Source organism: Zeus faber (genome assembly GCF_960531495.2).
Source record: "Zeus faber genome assembly, chromosome: 7".
In the NCBI taxonomy this organism is placed as follows: Eukaryota; Metazoa; Chordata; class Actinopteri; order Zeiformes; family Zeidae; genus Zeus; species Zeus faber.
Genome location: NC_137203.1, coordinates 16,625,787 through 16,642,820, shown reverse-complemented (window position 1 = coordinate 16,642,820; position 17,034 = coordinate 16,625,787). Strand labels below are relative to the sequence as shown.

The window sequence follows — 17,034 nt, the reverse complement described above, 5'->3', positions numbered from 1 at the left end:
CAAAATAACATAGAAGGGCGGCAAAAAGGGAGCTATTTTCATGCAATGGACGAGTAGGGGAAAATGAGGCAGGGTTTGAGGAAGCTTAATCGCAGATGTGTTTCAAAGGGCAAGGGCAGCACGCACACAATGAACCTGTTACACATGGCACTGAAACAGGACGATTTCCTTTATAATACTGCAGAGACACACGCAAGCACTCTGTGCTATCTGGACACTATAGCTCATGCAGGTTAAGACGCCTGAAACCTATTGGTTGCAGCTTGGGAAAAAAACAGTCTTCGATGTTCAAGTTCTACCTATACTAGAACATGGATTCAAATCAGTCTTTGCAAATGATCTACCATATGATCCAGTTAGATTCAGTCCATTTGGGGTGTGATTGCCCACTGCACCTCTTAGCTATGGGGAGGCCTGATTAGTAGCCCACCTTGCTGCTGTCCCGACCCAGGATGGCGTAGTTCATGAACTGCTCGGCATCTGCCTCCAGCTCGTTTGCATCTTGCAGAGAACCTTCCATGCTCACCTCCTGAATCCCATCATCACCTGAACCCTTCCCTCTGCGCACAACCTTTCGCACAATCTACCACAGTGAACACACACACACACACACACACACACACACACACACACACACGTGCAAAAGTATACCCAGGTGGATGGGAGTGATGAACGGTCGTGGGGTGGAGGCAGGGAGAATAGAGGAAAAAAGATGGTGTAAAAGAAAACGTAAAGCAATGCTGAATGAATTCATTTATTAACATTTATTTGTATTCAACAAAGCCAGACTAAACGAGAAATGGCAATCACCAATCTAATGTAAATAAGTAGTCCAAATCTCGCTAAAATTTATGTCAAATACAACCATTATGAGATGCGGAAAAATGTTTCAAAAGCCGAAAATAATTTCTGGTGAAGGAGCAGCGACCCTTGTCAAATGCAATGCACATCAGCTTTAACGCAATATGAATGATGTGCGTGATTATTGCTGGTTAACTTTTTTATGTTTAATCCGTGAAATATTAATTCCTGCGAGGAAGTGCTGCATGAGCTTTGTGAGACTTGTATAAGTATAAGATCGATTGGCACAAAGAGAACTCACAACCTCACCTTCTTAGTGACAATATTTCCATGTTCATCTGTGAACTGTTCCTCGCTCACTTGTTCCCCAGGAAGATCTTCTACTTCATCACCCTGCAGGACAAAAGAGCATTTGTGTCACCAGCAATGTAATAAAATGACACATACATACACTGCCTTTGCAGCTGTAATCACAGTATACCACACCTTCAAAATGGTAAATGGTGATTTACACCTACAATAAAACATGTCGAGCCAGCAAACAAAGTCAGATGTGTCCTGGAATCTGGGGCACTTTAAAATAGCCCCCTACTCTACTCCAGAAAGACGACGAGGGAGAGGGTTGAAGATACAGTATGAGTGAGGTGATTTGTTTTTGGCGCCAACAGATAGGATCTGTGCAGTTCACTAATGCATCTGTTCTGTGGTTTTAGCGCTCAAAAGTACAGTTAATGAGGCACTAATGCAGTTATTACTCATAACAGTGGCCATCGTGGCTATTTATAAGTAAGAGAAATTCCTCCGGTAAGACAAACGAAGAAAGCGTGCAGAGGCCTGGGTTAAGCTGTCCCGATCCCTCCCAAATCTGCAAAGCAGTGGGTAATTATCTTCAATTGAGACCAGGGAGAGTTAGAAAAAGAAAATGCCACGGGGCTGGTCTGGAAATCAAGCCCAAACTGGGTGAGCTCCGAGCAGATCACATGACCAATTTAGCCACAGTTTAAATATGTATCCCTGCCATAGGTACAGTACCTCCAGGATCATAATGCAAAACATAAGACCGCACAACGTTCTGAAAGCATTGTGCTTAGTTTGGGATTTAAGTTGCACGTCATTGCCTGTCAGCTCTCTGATGACCACAACACAGCCCTTGCACTCAACTGATGGACCTCATCCAAACATTTACCCTTGCCACACCGTATATGACCCACAGGCCTCTATAAATACTCTGCACTCTGCACAGGCGAAATATTCTCCAACAATCCATTGTGAAGCTATTGGAGCTATGGAGCTGGATGAGCACTGTACAAGAAAAGTGTCGGCGTTCTCTTTCCGTGCGCTTCTCTGCCGGCCTCACTGTACCTTGAGGATAACTCTCCGGCGTACAACTCTCGTGCTGACGTTCTCTTCCTCATCGGCCACTCCCTCCACCTCACCTAGCTCCCGGTCCAGCTGGGTGTGGATGTAGGTGAGAACGGAGCGCACGGACCCACTAGCGATGTGGATGACATTCTGGCAGCTGATGACCAGAAAAGCCAGCAGCACAAAGCTGAACAGGAGCTCAGTTACCAGGGCCCACATCCCTCTATTTCAGTCCACAGTTAGCCAACACACAGATACACAAGAACTACTCCGAAGTCTTCCGTCGCTGCCGCCGCCCAACGAGGAGTCCCTCCGTGAAGAGGGGAAGAGGCTGCAACCCCCAGGCCTACTTTCAGTCGTTTTGTTGAATTTCAGACCAGCGTCATCCAGTTCTTAACCTTCTTCTCTTCCTTGCCGCGGTGGAGCCTTTCTACACGACTCTGGTCCTTCTCTTCTCCCCCGTCAGCTGGCTGGAAGGGAATAGCTGGCCCATGACATCCAGGCAGCAGCGACCTGAGGATTCTATTTCCTCTCTCTCCGCCTCCTTCCTCCACTCTCTCTCTTTCTCACTCTAACATACACACACACACACCCACTTCACACCCTCTGACTATCTATACTCGCTCTCCTGAATATTTCTTCTCCAACATGCTTCCAAAAACAACTGTGTTGCCCTTTAGGTCTCTCTCTCTCTCTCTCTCTCTCTCTCTCTCTCTCTCTCTCTCTCTCTCTCTCTCTCTCTCATTCTCTCTCTCTTCTTTTCCTCCTGCTCTTACCCCTGGTGCTCTTCGTGAAAAGGCCAACACGCTTGCACCCTAACCTTAAAGCCCAAATTCCTAACCGCATTGGCATGTAAACACACAAACACTGTTTGTTAAAATGACAAACTGGGTTCAGGGGAAATATTTATATAATATGGACAGAGTACGCTAAACCGAGACTTGTTTGATAGAGTCACAGTAGCCTTACAGTGCTAGTATTATTGCCTGTCCCTTAATCGCTCTCACAGAGTTTAACAGTTGATACGTCCTCTGGAGTGCAATATGACAGCGTTGTGCCAGAGTGTGGACACATGCTGTGTCTGCGAATAAGGGATCATGTAACAGAGTGGGCCGGTGAGAGGCCTTGCTATATTTGGCGAGACATGCTGTTTGTGTCCATCTTGGGGCCTGGTCTTGTTTTTGTGTGTGTGTGTGTGTGTGTGTGTGTGTGTGTGTGTGTCTGTGTCTGTGTCTGTCTAACTGCATACTGTTCGTGTGCACTTTCTGTTATGAGTAATGTTGACTCGGGCATAAAAAGATAACCAGTAGAAAAGTAGGTACTGCTTACTATGCTCAGTTCAGAAATATGTGTCAAATATCTACAACAACTCCAGATAAACATTCCTGCTGTCCTGAAACCAAATTAAAAGGGCACCAGGATTGTCTCCGGTTCCCAGTGTGTCTAGTTTTTATACATTCATCAAAGAGCATATGGTGTACAGGACATAACAAACCAAACATTTTTAATAGGAGTAATAGATGAGAAGTCTGGAATAAAGGTTTGTTTCACTCACCTGACCCCTGAGCCGGACGTCCTCCCATGCCCTCAACTCTGGTACCCTATGAGGGAAGCCCAGGCCCTTTTCGAACGGCTGTGTACCTCTGAAGTGTCCCCGTAGGATCTCTGAATGTCCCATGTCCCGCACCGGCTGAAGCAGGGCCTCCTGGGCCAAACGGGACTGCTCTACATCCACAGCGTTACATACTGAGGACATCGCCGCGTCTACAGCCTGCCGGGGTTTAGGCTGAGTGCCCACCCAGGCCTGAGTAGGGTCAGTGACAGGGATCCAGCCAGGACCAGTTTGCTCCTGCAGGTAGGATAGGAAAGACCCCCCGCCACCTCCACCGCCACCATTACCTGACCTGGAAAAAGAGAATGAGTCAGTGAGGAAGGCAGTGCTTCTGTTACAGAACTATTGACTTGCTACATAACAATTATATCATAACATAAATCAGCTGGAAATAATTATCTTCACTAGGAGTTCTGATTCCTCTTGAACAGAGTTAAAAATAAACAACACAGAGGGCTCAGTAAAAGGATTTCTCAGTTTTGAGTCCACAGCGTGGCCTGTCTATAGGCCAGACCGTCCACTGGAAAGGCAGACTTCTGACTCACCTGTCTCCATTGCGATCTGCTACAGAGCTCAGACCTGGGGACTCGCTCAGCCTGGCGTACACCCTATGCTGTCCTGCAACAAGAGAAAGGCCTTCCTCTGAGCCTGTCCCTCCTCCTCTTCCTCCTCCTCGTCTTTCAGCTCCATCTCCACCAGTCTTATTAGTGAACGCTGATTCCTCCAAACTCGCCTCTGACCCCTGACCGTTATTCATCCCATTAAGATTGACGGTGCCTGCAATGGTGCCTCCCATGGAGGCCGGCGTGGCGGTGCTGAGCGAGTCAACGCCCATCTCTGAATCGTCCTCTGCCAGCTCCATGGAACAACTCAGTCCCACACCGCCTCCGCTGGCGGCGCTGGCCTGACTGGCGGGCCGGCCCAGGCTCCCGTATGGCAGCCCCAGCAGGCCCTCCGAATCATCTGCATTGCTGCACTCCAGAGAGGAGTCCTCCACAGCCACCAGGGAGGGGCTGTTGCCTGAGGGCCACACCTGCACATCAGACATCTCCATGAGTGTGTCTTCCTCTGTGGTGGCAATGGGTGCACAGTCCAGACTGGATACCTCCTGCCAGTATGTCTCAGCGCCCAGCGGGGAGGGCAGGCTGTACTGCATGGAGGCCGGTGAGAGCAGCTCTTCCTGCACCAGCCCATAACCTGGAGCGACACAGAGAGAGGCACACTGACATGGGCCCCCCCCGCCCTACCCCATCAGCACTGGGACCCCGGGGGGGAGGGGGAGTGCCCCTGCCCGTAGTTGGGACAATTTGTGGAGTGGGCAGGGGGGAGGGGTGGGGGGGGGGGGGGTGACACAGGGCATCGGAGGAGGCGAGAAAGGGTAAAGACAGCTGAAGTAAAGGTGCAAGGAGCTTAGGGGAAGAAAGCAAGGGCAAATCTGAAGGATTGTCAAGCCAGATCAGCCACCGCTGACAGTGAGAGCAGCAGCAGCAGCAGCAGCAGACACAGCCAGACTGGCTGACAGGTTTGGAGGAGGCCTAGCCGTGCCTGGTGCTGCTCTGCACACTGCCACCTGCAGGGAGAAGGACAGGGGTTACTGCCTCTGCCACCATCTTGGGGCCGGGACACACACCTGTCCAGCAGGAACACATACTTGTTCGCACATACCCATGCCATTAACTCACAGGTTGTTTCTCTCTCTCTTTCTCCATGTCTTCATTTGCCTTTCTCTCACTCGAACACACATTCTCATGCACGCACCTCACTCTGATTTTCTCATCCAGATACAAGCAGGATAAATATTTTAGTCAGGCTGCATGCATGCGAGCAATCACATTATCTCACAAGCTTATTCTTTCTCTCTTATTTTGCTCTCACACAAATTCCCACTGACTACACACTCCAATCACTCATTCATCTAGTGTACATACTGGCATACAAATAATCTAAAAAACCCAACACATACATGGATGTACTACATATTTACACAACCAGTATATATGTTTAGTTTATTTTCAACATAATTCTTAAATCCACTTTTGAGCTCTAATCTTGTTCAATGGACTCAGGCCACTCCTGCCACCCTCTTTAAACCTCTTCTTAAAAAGAAAAAACAGGGTTTTAATCATAAAGATAACTTGATCTCATAAAGAGCAGTAAAATAGATCAGTGAAATATCTTCTCTCTGTCCCTTGATGTATTGTCTGCATGGATGTTAACTTGTGTTCATTTAGCTTGGTGATATATTCAAACATCACATTGAAACACTTTCCAAAACCCCTCTTATGAATTTATTACCCAAGACCCATGCGATGATCATCAGAGAAAGAAAGACTTGAATGTAAATTGGAAATATAAAATAATACTTTTCTAATATGTTAACTGAGGTGGATGTCAACGCAAGCAGCGCTGTAAAACAGATTGATTACATCATCAGTCATGTGGAAGGAAGAAGAGAAGAAAGTAAATAGGAAGCTTCAGATAGTAAGATGAGTTTGACCATGTCTACGTGCATTACAGAGGAGAGAGAGAGAGAGAGAGAGAGAGAGAGAGAGAGAGAGAGAGAGAGAGAGAGAGAGAGAGAGGGAGAGAGAGAGAGTGGATGTGTTGTGGTGACAAAAGTGTGCAAAACCCTGCTGGATGTAACTTGATTTATGGCTGGCAGTACTGCTGAGAGTGCTGACAGTGATATTACTGACAACAGGAGACACCACAGCCTTTACTGAGGTGTCCACAATAAATTATAATAAATTATAATTTTGACGTCTAGACAAGTTATAATATGCTGCAATCGGACCCAACTTTGTCTATAGGTTCGACAATTATAAATTCAAGTCTAAAAATATAAATTCTACATTTAAAGTCGTTGTATTATTTACAATCTTAAATCCAAAGCAATGGAATGTATTTAACAAGTAGAAAAATTACAGTACAAGTGCACGTTAATGTCAAATTCTGTCCGAATTATTTTTTGAACGTAAACGATATCTATGCATGAACACTCATCATTTTATTTGTAGGAAATTCTCATGGTATGGTAGACCATTGACCCATTCAAGATACACAATAGCAAGATTGCGTGGTAGTCGCAATGGTTACTCATAGTATTTTTGTTGGTGTACTCTCTCCACTTTAGTTTGGGGATGGCATTGAAAGTGAGATACAATTCCTGTATTGTGGAAAATGAATACTGAGTTGAAAGGTGGGCGACAGGTAGGTGAATAGGTGTGAACATGGTGGCCTGACCATATGAAGTTACAAATACAAACACGGTTCAAAACGCGACTGAAACTCATGTATAAATACATGGATGAATACTGTAAGAAAGAAGCGATCAAACTTTTATGGTCATAGTGATAATGACACATTAAGGCACATAGAAATATAGTCACAAGACACAGTTGAGATACATGGAAATTAGGCCCAAAATAGATATGAAGACACTCACATAACTACACACAAATACACACACCCACAGACTAAGTAATGGGTTCATGTATTAAGCACAAGGTACTTCAAGGTGGACGTCACTCAGTGGCCACAGTAGAAACATGTAAACTACCCAATCGCCAAATAGATAGACAGGATCGAGGACAGACAATAAAGTCATGACATTCATACATGAACAGAGCAGTTTCAATTCACAGTTCCCAAAAAAGGTGTGGTGCCTTTTTTTAAATGTATCCCCACGGAGGGCAGATCATTGAAGAGGAACGATAAATACAGACTAGGAGGCCATTCTCTGAGATGCATGCCGCTGTGCAGCAACTGTGTGCACTTCATCTGATGGAAGCCACTCCAACTCCTGCCCCTCGTTCCAACATCTCCATGCAAACATAACGTTGGGAGAGGCTGGAGGTGAAATCACAGATCTCATGCACATGCAGGCAGGCAGGCAGGCAGGAGGACAGGGATACAGGGAATGGGAGAGGAGGAGAGAAAGGACAGAGAGCATATAGATAAGATAAGAGATAGAGTAAAGAGTTAGTAAAAAGTAGTAGAGTAAAATCATATAAAGGAGGGAAAAAAAGAGTGCAGCCAGTAGGAAAGAAGACTTAAGGGGCGATGGACACAAACAGAGTGTGGGGGCGAGGGGCACCTCCATCCCCCAGTGGGTGCTGAACATCTGTGCTCACAGAGCGGACAGAAGGAAGTGAGGTTTTCAAGAGTACGAAAAGTAAGAAATGCACTACTAGTCGTAAAAAAAGATAAAAGATGTGGGTCAGAGGTCAATATGAGGTCGGTATGAGGTCAGAGTTCGGAGCAGAGGAGTGAGAAGGAGGAAGAGTAGGGCGGCTGGGCTGCAGATGACATGTCCAGAGAAACACACAGAAAGAGGGACAGATAGTCACAGGGAATAAGCCCCCAAAAGGACATACACCAACATCAGCCCTGAGGAGACTCAAACTATGGCCCATGCATACATTAGCAGGGAAGTTAGATATTTGCTCACAATATTGATACTGATATTAAACTGCAAGTCTCCCTGTCTTTATTTAATGATCTACTCGCTTAAAAAAAATAAATGTATATGTCGTTGTCAAATCAACTTATAATTGTGTATAACTAAAGACGTGCTAGAAATATGGAGGGGACACTGTCAGTAAGATAACATGGATTGTTTTTGCACAAAAGAGAAAAAAGCGTAAGAGAAAGGAGACACATATCAGTCTCACATTCAGCAGATGTTAAAAGGGGTTCTGTCACAAATTCTCACATAAATCTCTCGACATAAATCTGAGCAATGATAAAACCCTTCACCTCCACAAATCCTTTCGTCGAGGTATAATTGCGTGGTCGGTGTGGTTAGCAGAAGACACAGTACCCAGGTATTGTGCCGTGAAAGTGCAACAAGGTATCCACAGTGAGCGTCAAAGGGAAGCCCTTTGATTCGCTGATAGAGAGACGGACGGAGAGAAAGACGGGCGGACGGACGGGAATCAGATGCACTGCCGATGTGATCTGAACGTCTCCCTTTTGACCCTTTGTCCCTCATGGTCGTGTGCCTATGCATCGTTACATCCCCGTGAATTGCTCCAGTTTTCACAGAGGACCTGTCACCTGATGAAGTGACCCCGGGGCTGACCTGGACCCAGAGCTGAGAAGACTGGCCAGTGCTCTCCAGTGAGGGTCAGTCCAGGTGGTGGGGTGAAACTGGAGTCAATCAGATGTAGATTATGCATGTTTAAAGCACACCATGAGGAAAAGGAGTAAAAGACTGTGGACTGACTGAATCCCGTTATGGTATGCTATATTCACACTCTAGGCATTGTATCATGTATGGCAATGTGTGGATACACAAGCATTTAAATTTCAAACTCAACAGTATTATGGTCTATTAAAATGTTAAATCATATGATTTCATATGAATATGAAATCATATTCCACAAAATGCAATGATCTATCTTCAAAGTGTATATATATAACGTAGTGCAATTCCCTGAATCTTAGGGATGCCTCCTTAGACGCCACCTTAACAAAATGTGTCCAAAAGCACTTGTTACTGACGCAATGTCAACACAGACCTGAGCTTTCTCTGCTTTTCAGGAAGGTCTGAGTGCTGGCTCAGATATACAACTGTATTAGTTGGTAAGGGTGCCCGCCAACATGAAGCCGAAAACCTAGAATTAGTTGAAGACGGGCTCCTCATTAATGCAGACCCTGCTTTCGGTTTTATTTAACTTATTTCACTTCTTAGGCTCAAGCTACGTGCTGCAATAAATGAACACAAAGAGAAAGGGATCACAGAGGAACTACAGAGGATGCAGTAGGAGTGTCCTGAGTCCCTCTCCATGTTGCTGGGGTCATGACTGGTGGAGGCCTATAGTTTGTGGCAGCTTTACATACAAATAGCATCACTGACTAAAATAGAAGACAGGCAAGAGAGAGAAACAAACTGGATTATGACTTCAAGGTACTTGGAACAGAGCCGGCGTGTCTATTGAATAGAAGGGTTCAGGTCAAGCCAAAAAGTGAATAGGGGAAGGGGCGGCACTTTGGGACTGGTGTTCCAACTCACCATTGGTCAAACTGGGGGAGAGGTGGTCCCTCTCGTTGTGTCTGCGACGGCTAATTTCATGGGACCCCTGTCTCCCCGGGGCCTGAGGAGGCTGGCCCTCCAGCATGTTCACTATATCCATGCGGTCAATACTCTTCAGCGCTGTGTACAGACTCTCCACTACAACACAAAAACACACAGAGAAGATAGAAAAGAGGAAACAAACAAAGGAGGGTAAGGGTTTGGGTAACTTAAAATCGTGTGAGGTCAGATCCCAATTAGTTTTCCTGGGGTCCACAAAGACTTAACTAAATTGTTCATATCTGTATGCATAGTATGTGTGCCAGGGCATGGGTAGTGTTATTACTTATTGTGTGATAGAAGGTAAATAAAGATCATTCTCACATGTAGTATACTCACTCTTGGCCCTTTTGCCTTCGCGGGTGGCCCAGAGATTGAGCAATGCAGAGCTCTGCTCCAACAGGGAGTTAGGATTCTCCACACGGATCTTGTTTATGTCGTCTACACTGAGCTGAAGCTCACGTGCCAGCTCTATCAGGCCAAAGACAGTTGGAGTGAGTATGATGTGGTATAAGACGGCAATATTTCTTATCAACCGGCAGCTGTGACGTACTCTCCTGGTGTCTGAAACCTGACAGAATACTGCACAACAAAACCCTTACTCTATATACACTGACTACCAACAGGTGTCACAGGCATGGGCTTTGATGTTCTTAAGTGTGTTAGGAGGAGGGACATGAGTGTGTAAGATTGGTTTCAAGTAAAGCCTCTTGGTAGTAACAATGATATACTGTATATGTTTTCATGTAACCAACACATTGAGTGACCCACCAGCCCAGCTCAGTCCCAGTTGTTCTGCTATCAAAGCCATCTTCAACTCTGTCCTCTCCATGGCACTCATTGAAGCTAGGGCCAGATCAGAGCAGACTGTTAATAGTATTATTCTGTGCCTTTGTTTGTTATGAGCACATTTTTATGAGCACATAATTTAATAATTTGCAAGTAGGAGAGTTTGCCCCTTACCCATCGCAGGTTCATTCATGGCGCTGTATCTTTCCCTCAGTGCCAGCGGGGTCAGAGTTCGCCTCCGGTCCTCGCTTCCTACAATCTGCCACACACAAGGAAAACAACTTAGATATAAATTCCTCCCGAGTGTGAAGTTGTGTTTTACCAATGTGAATTCACTTGAATACCTTTACCCTGATACATGGCGGCATGGTAATGTTGAGGTTACAGAGCACATGTTGGCTGTCCTCGTACTTGGTGGACTTGCGCAGGAAAGATAGAAATCCTGTGGGATCCTTACTGCTGTCCCTCACCTTAACACACAAGCACAAAATAATCACTTTGACATGCACATGCACCTCAGAGGTGCATGTGCATGTCTGACAAAGGGTTTGATACACAAATCTGAGTAGACACTTGTTTGTGACGTGTGAACACCTTGACAGAGACGGGAAGTCGGTTGTCTCTAAACGCCTGGAAGCTGAAGCAGCGAGGCTGCTGCGTGGCCTTACGAACTGGAACCAGGTTCCCTGAGCACTCCAAGTGAAGTGGCATTCCCTCCATCACCTGAAGGGGGCAACACTGGTGTCAGCCAAAGCGGAGAAGAAATGGACGTAAAATGGCCTCAGCATAAGGGGCCATTTTCTCCAACGATTATCCAATGAAAATAACAAAATTGTAGTTTTGTAGAAAGTGTTTAGTGCTTCATTGGGTCCATCTGTGTACCTATATGATGACAGTTGCACTCTACTTCATGCACTGACCTCTATGTCTCTGCTGCGAGCCACCTCTGTGAAGTTCTCATGTTGTTCCAGGGTTTTGTCCATCTTGTCATCGGTCATACAGTAGCAGCGTAGCCTGCCCTCACGGATCTCATTCATTTTAGCAAACACCACAAACTTGGCCATGTAGGGTACGGCTGAGAGCTCTCTGTAGAGCAGGTTGGCAAATGAAACGGCCTCAGCTGTCCGGGGACAGTCTGCCAGCCAGAATCTGAGTGGGAACAAGAGCAAGAACAAATCTCTTTATCCCATTAACTTTCATAATTCCATTCTAACTGGCCTTCAGAGAAAGGTTGCATTTTGCAATGTCAGAGACCTGCTGTAAACTTTACAAAATAAGTAGTGTGTGTAGTATGAATGCATATATGATACACATACCGGGCTGAAACATTTGTTGTAAAACTAGCGCAGTCATTGGCATATATGAGCTTAGTGGTGCCAGTAATGTCCTCCCATTGGGCTGGGGCTGTGCCACCTAGAGAGGAGGGAGGAAGGAGACCAGATTTGTGAGTTTCCTAGGATTGCAAGCAATACCAACACCATCATTGTGAGCCATTCAGCTTCATACTATTGATATTGAGGTGTTTTGGAGCTGTTTTACCGATGACAGAGCAAAGTAGGCGGAGACTGGTCGTGTCCCCTTCTCCAGCGTCTCTTGGGCTGTCCTTCCAGGACGGGGGCAGGGGGATACGCAGGCCGATGGGCCGGTGGAACTTGCGCCGCCGAGGCTCTACAGTCACCACGGGGCTAAAATTTGCCTGGTTTCCCAGCAGCTTGGCAACCAGCTCGTCTGGAACTGGCTGAGCCTGAGGGTGGAAGATAACGAAGGGAAGGGAAGGGATGCATAATATGGAGGGGCAGCGATGGCGATGTGGTGGAAAATAGTAAGAGAATTAGATAGAAAAAGAGGTGACAATATGAGAGTCATGGATAGACCAGGTTGATCAGAGAAATGTGGGGAATTATAAACAATGTTTTGATATAATGAAGGGTGTATATGATAGTGTAATGGATAAGAAATAAAGATAAGGGAGGATAACCAATTGGGAAAATGGATGAAAAAAACGGAAATCGAAATTGGTGAAGAATTAAATTCGAAAACTGCTTAAATAAATAAAAATCAAATCTATTAACCAAAACATAATAGCCACACACACTGGTTTTCTTTTATCTGTCATTTTGTTTATTTTCAAATATAATAAAAGCTGTTAACATATATACTATGTAAAGTCATACAAAGTGGATATCAAACAAAAACACACTATTTTTTTTATACATGGCCATTTTAATGAAATAGATAAAACAAAGTATGAAATTTCCAAAAAAAAAAAGGTAAGTAATAAAGCAGTAACAAAGTGATAAAGCAGTATTAGGTAATACTGAAAGAAGTTACCATTTCCATCAGTCTTAACATACATTCATTTTCCTCACTTTGAGGAGTGTGTGTAAATGCATGTTAGTAGACGTAACTAATCAAGCTCCAAATTATGTGGAGAGTACATTCATTCACATTTCCAAACTGAAAGACAGATATTGAACAGAAGATGGAAGGAACACATGTCTCATGTCCTTCCATCTTCTTGTAGTTCAATGAAACATGCATTTCGGTCGAGGGTTGCATCTTACATCGGTCCGTGCAAATTACAGTATCCGTAAACAGTTTGTTCTACCAACAGTCCTACTGTTAAACAGGATCTTTTAATAAAATTCTAATTGTATATCATAGATCTGTATTGTTTTAGAATTTAGAATTCTGATTTTAGCTCAGACTATAATTGAAACATAACTGGAATTCAGAAATTGAGTTAGGATGTCAAATAAAATATACTTCTAATAAAATTAGAAGTCCAAGACATAAAGTAATCAAATTCATCCCTATGAATTCACTGATAGAAGTTCAATACATGCAGATAAAACCCTTTCATTCTGAATTCATAACGAGATCCCCACCAGTTACGAAACAAGCTAAAACTTGAAACAAAGTCAATTCTCTGTTCCATTTATGCATATAAATAAAACAAAATCATTTCAAACATAAAACATCTATACTTTTAACAAAGCAAAAATAGTCATAGAAAAATGTAAACTAAGTAAAATTAAGCTTGACAGCTCCGAATGTCTAAGATTTAAACACACAAGTGAATAGAACTTAAAAAAGAAACGAAAAGAAAAAAAAATCACAGACAAAAGGAGCCATACACGGTTACGTAAGAATCCCAAGTGCATGCACTGAGTGAAAATCAACATAAAGAGGTCCAAGAAGTACTCGGGGAAAAGTGTAGCTAAAACAAATGAATAAATAAGTAAACGTGAGAATGAAACAAACAGCAACAACATGACTTAGCACATATTAAAGGCGCTGACAGTCTGGATGAAAAACAACATGCTTTTTCAGGCGGCACAGGCATTAACGATTCTGACGTCCTTCTCCTTCGTCCTCCTCATCCTCCCATCTCACCTGCAGCCCAAGACGGACTCGCTTGGTGACCGCCGTCTCGGGAAACGTGGCCTGGACCATGGGCACCAGTTTGCTGGTCAGAGATCCTCCTTCCGGGCCAATCAGGTCGCTCTCCTGCTGGATGCGCGACACCACGGCAAAGTACAGCGGGAAGTCGGTGGAGATGATGCGGCGGATGCGTTTCTTCCCCAGTTCCTCTTGACTCTCCAGGTCTGAGGAGATTACAGGAAGAGTTACCACCTATTATTAGCACAAGTGCGCTCCGGCGCATTGTGACAAACGATTCTTCCTCTCACCCTCATCCATCCCATTCAGGATGGTTTCCAGAACGTCGTCGCCGTAGCGATTGCGGTGTTCCTTCCAGACGGAGCCGTTTTCACTCCTCAGCACCACCAGCTCCCTGTCGCCACGACCTAGAGCCGCAAAGTGAGGAATCTCCACGATCACAGGTCTGCCACACGCACACACACACACACACACACACACACACGCGCGCGCACGTGTGCGCACACACACACACACACACACACACACACACACACACACACACACACACACACACACACACACACACACACACACACACACACACACACACACAATATACATGAATATACACTCTGGTTTTTACTTCCTTACTTCACTTGAATATGAAAACCATGTACAAATGGTGTCCCTCACCCTAGGAACTGCATGCTGGCCGGGCCCAGGGAGATGATTCGGTTGGCCAGCCCCTCTCCCTCCACCAGCGGCGGTGGGGTGGTCAGCTTCTGGGGCTTCACCAGGCGGCAAGTTATGCGCGTGGGCGCGGCGCAGGTCCTCGGGGGGATGATGACCCGCAGGCCGTTATGTCTGCTCCCTCGCATCGAGCCGCCACGGGCGTCCACCATAAAACTAACCAGGAACCTGTCGGAGGACAAGGCCTCTGATCAGCGCCCAGCGGGTCGGACATTAAACAAAGAGAACCGATTATTGTCTCGTCGGATGCTTTATGGAGCTGCTGTACTGACCCTGTGTGTATGGGGCTGGCCACCGGGCTGACGTTGTCTGAGGTCTCTGTTGCCGGGCTGCTGGGGATCAGGGAGTCGTCATCGTACTCCTTTGGCAGTGGAAGTGGAGTGTGTTGCTGCGGGAAACAGGAACACGTTGATCATGACGTGTAAGGGAAGCAAGGTTTAGCCTGGCTTGACACGAAATCCAAGATGTGCCTCTTGCCGTTCTTTCCCAAGAGCACAGTACCTGATCTACCTCGTGCTCCTTCAGAATCACCGTCTCCGGAGACACACAGGGAATCCTGGGAATGGCTGGTGAGTAGTTTCTATTGGATAAAAAGCAATAGAAGCAGTCAGATCAGCACAGTTTCATTGCATGTCTGCTCCTTCCCACAACTTCCCATTACTTTCAACACTCGTGCACTCCCCCACTAACTAATGGCTACGGGCTCAACTCTCCCCCGTCTCCCCTGCCCAGCCCCCTTACGCAGTGCCCAGCCCTCTCTCGTACTCCATTGATTTCTTGGGGGAGAGGAAATCGTCATCATGGTCTTTCATGTCATCCATCTTCATGTACCTGGCACCTTCCGTCCCCAACAGCTCCTCTCCTTCACAGAACAACATGCCAAAGAGAGCCAACAGACCGGGGGTCAGGTTGGGGAAAAGGCAAGCGACAGAGAGAGAAAAAAAACAAACAAATAAACTGGGTGTTAGGAGAGTTAGACAACATGATGGCCCAGGAGTTAGACTGGTGAGTTGAGAGTTTAGTGACAATGTTCAATACGTTGCGTCTTACAGTGCTTAAGCTTGTAAATCTTCAGATAGAGACAAAGAAAGATACTAGACAGATACCATTGCACCATTCACAACAATTGCACAACAGTCGAGGCCATCTCCTTCTTTTCTTTGCTCCACTTTCAAGTTTTTGTTTTTTTTAACTTAAAGGGGATGTCGGTTGTGAACGTGCTTTGTATTGTGGTTTAAATAACAATACAATCGTTGCAGATAAAAACAGTAACTAGGTGGGTTGCTGTCACTTACCCCCCACAGAACACAAGGTTACTGTCGAGAATTCACCAGCCATAAAAGCACCTATTCCCTCCGCGTAACCCTATCTGTGCACGAAGTGTGAGCGCAGCTACTGTGGGAGTCTGAGTGTGAGTGGGTGTCTGTTATACTCGCGGTCCACAGCCAGAGCCGAGGTGTGGGTTTCATTACACTGCGCGTGCAGTTAAAAGACCTTTACACCGGCTTCACACCACGTCTCCTGGATATTCTCGGTCTTGCACACTGTGCTTTCATGCCGTAAAGTGTTTTTGTTTTTTTCGTCCATGTCAAAAAAAAATCCATGTGTTGTTTTGGGTTCACCTTTCACCGGATGTGATTTGTGTCTTTAAGGCGGCGGCGAGGCTTTTACTTTCTATGTTTAGACCGACGGAGACAATCTGAGTGAAATTATCAGCGGCCTAAAAATAACGACGCCTGACGTCTGCCGACATCACGGTCAATTTTTATCCCATCAAAACGCTCGGTTAGACAAAATCAAAAGGTTTTGCCCCTGACACGCGCAGACGAGAGGCCAGGAAGTGGTGCAGCGAGGAGATGCTCACTCGACAAGCATTAACACGACGACAACACAACACTACATCAACAAAATGTTGATGTAAACTTTGATGCATGAGACACTATGTGGAGCCGATAGTGTTTAAGACATTTGTCTGATTTGTCTGTAGGAACATCATTTAGCGGAGGACGGAGTGTAAGAGAGTAATGCATGAGAGGAGGTCGTACTAGAGTCACTCGTGAGAGAAAGGATACAATTAGTGGATGGAGGTGTAGCTGAAGGGACAGATAAAGGTTACAGACATGAGTGCTGCGTGTGCATGCCGATGAGGATCAGAGCCACCATCACAGTGAGCGCCACCAGAGAGACAGAGAGAGAGAGAGAGAGGGTGAGAGACAGAGAGAGAGAGAGAGAGGGTGAGAGACAGAGAGAGAGAGTGAGA

General features: G+C 45.7%; 1 protein-coding gene across 1 annotated transcript in view; it reads right to left on the bottom strand.

Annotated features, from left to right (window-relative positions):
- Positions 1-17,034, bottom strand: part of ank1a (ankyrin 1, erythrocytic a) — a 36,939-nt gene that overhangs the window by 4,085 nt on the left and 15,820 nt on the right. Inside the window, exons 23-41 of the mRNA XM_080003862.1 lie at positions 15,516-15,636; positions 15,276-15,354; positions 15,047-15,162; positions 14,718-14,942; positions 14,333-14,487; positions 14,037-14,248; positions 12,180-12,384; positions 11,957-12,053; positions 11,561-11,789; positions 11,235-11,363; positions 10,991-11,110; positions 10,815-10,899; positions 10,623-10,697; positions 10,191-10,322; positions 9,792-9,950; positions 4,321-4,972; positions 3,719-4,067; positions 1,111-1,194; positions 431-583 (exon numbers count right to left, since the gene is read on the bottom strand). Of these exons, the coding sequence (XP_079859988.1) occupies positions 431-583; positions 1,111-1,194; positions 3,719-4,067; positions 4,321-4,972; positions 9,792-9,950; positions 10,191-10,322; positions 10,623-10,697; positions 10,815-10,899; positions 10,991-11,110; positions 11,235-11,363; positions 11,561-11,789; positions 11,957-12,053; positions 12,180-12,384; positions 14,037-14,248; positions 14,333-14,487; positions 14,718-14,942; positions 15,047-15,162; positions 15,276-15,354; positions 15,516-15,636 (3,377 nt within the window). The remainder of the gene's footprint in view (positions 1-430; positions 584-1,110; positions 1,195-3,718; positions 4,068-4,320; positions 4,973-9,791; positions 9,951-10,190; positions 10,323-10,622; positions 10,698-10,814; positions 10,900-10,990; positions 11,111-11,234; positions 11,364-11,560; positions 11,790-11,956; positions 12,054-12,179; positions 12,385-14,036; positions 14,249-14,332; positions 14,488-14,717; positions 14,943-15,046; positions 15,163-15,275; positions 15,355-15,515; positions 15,637-17,034) is intronic.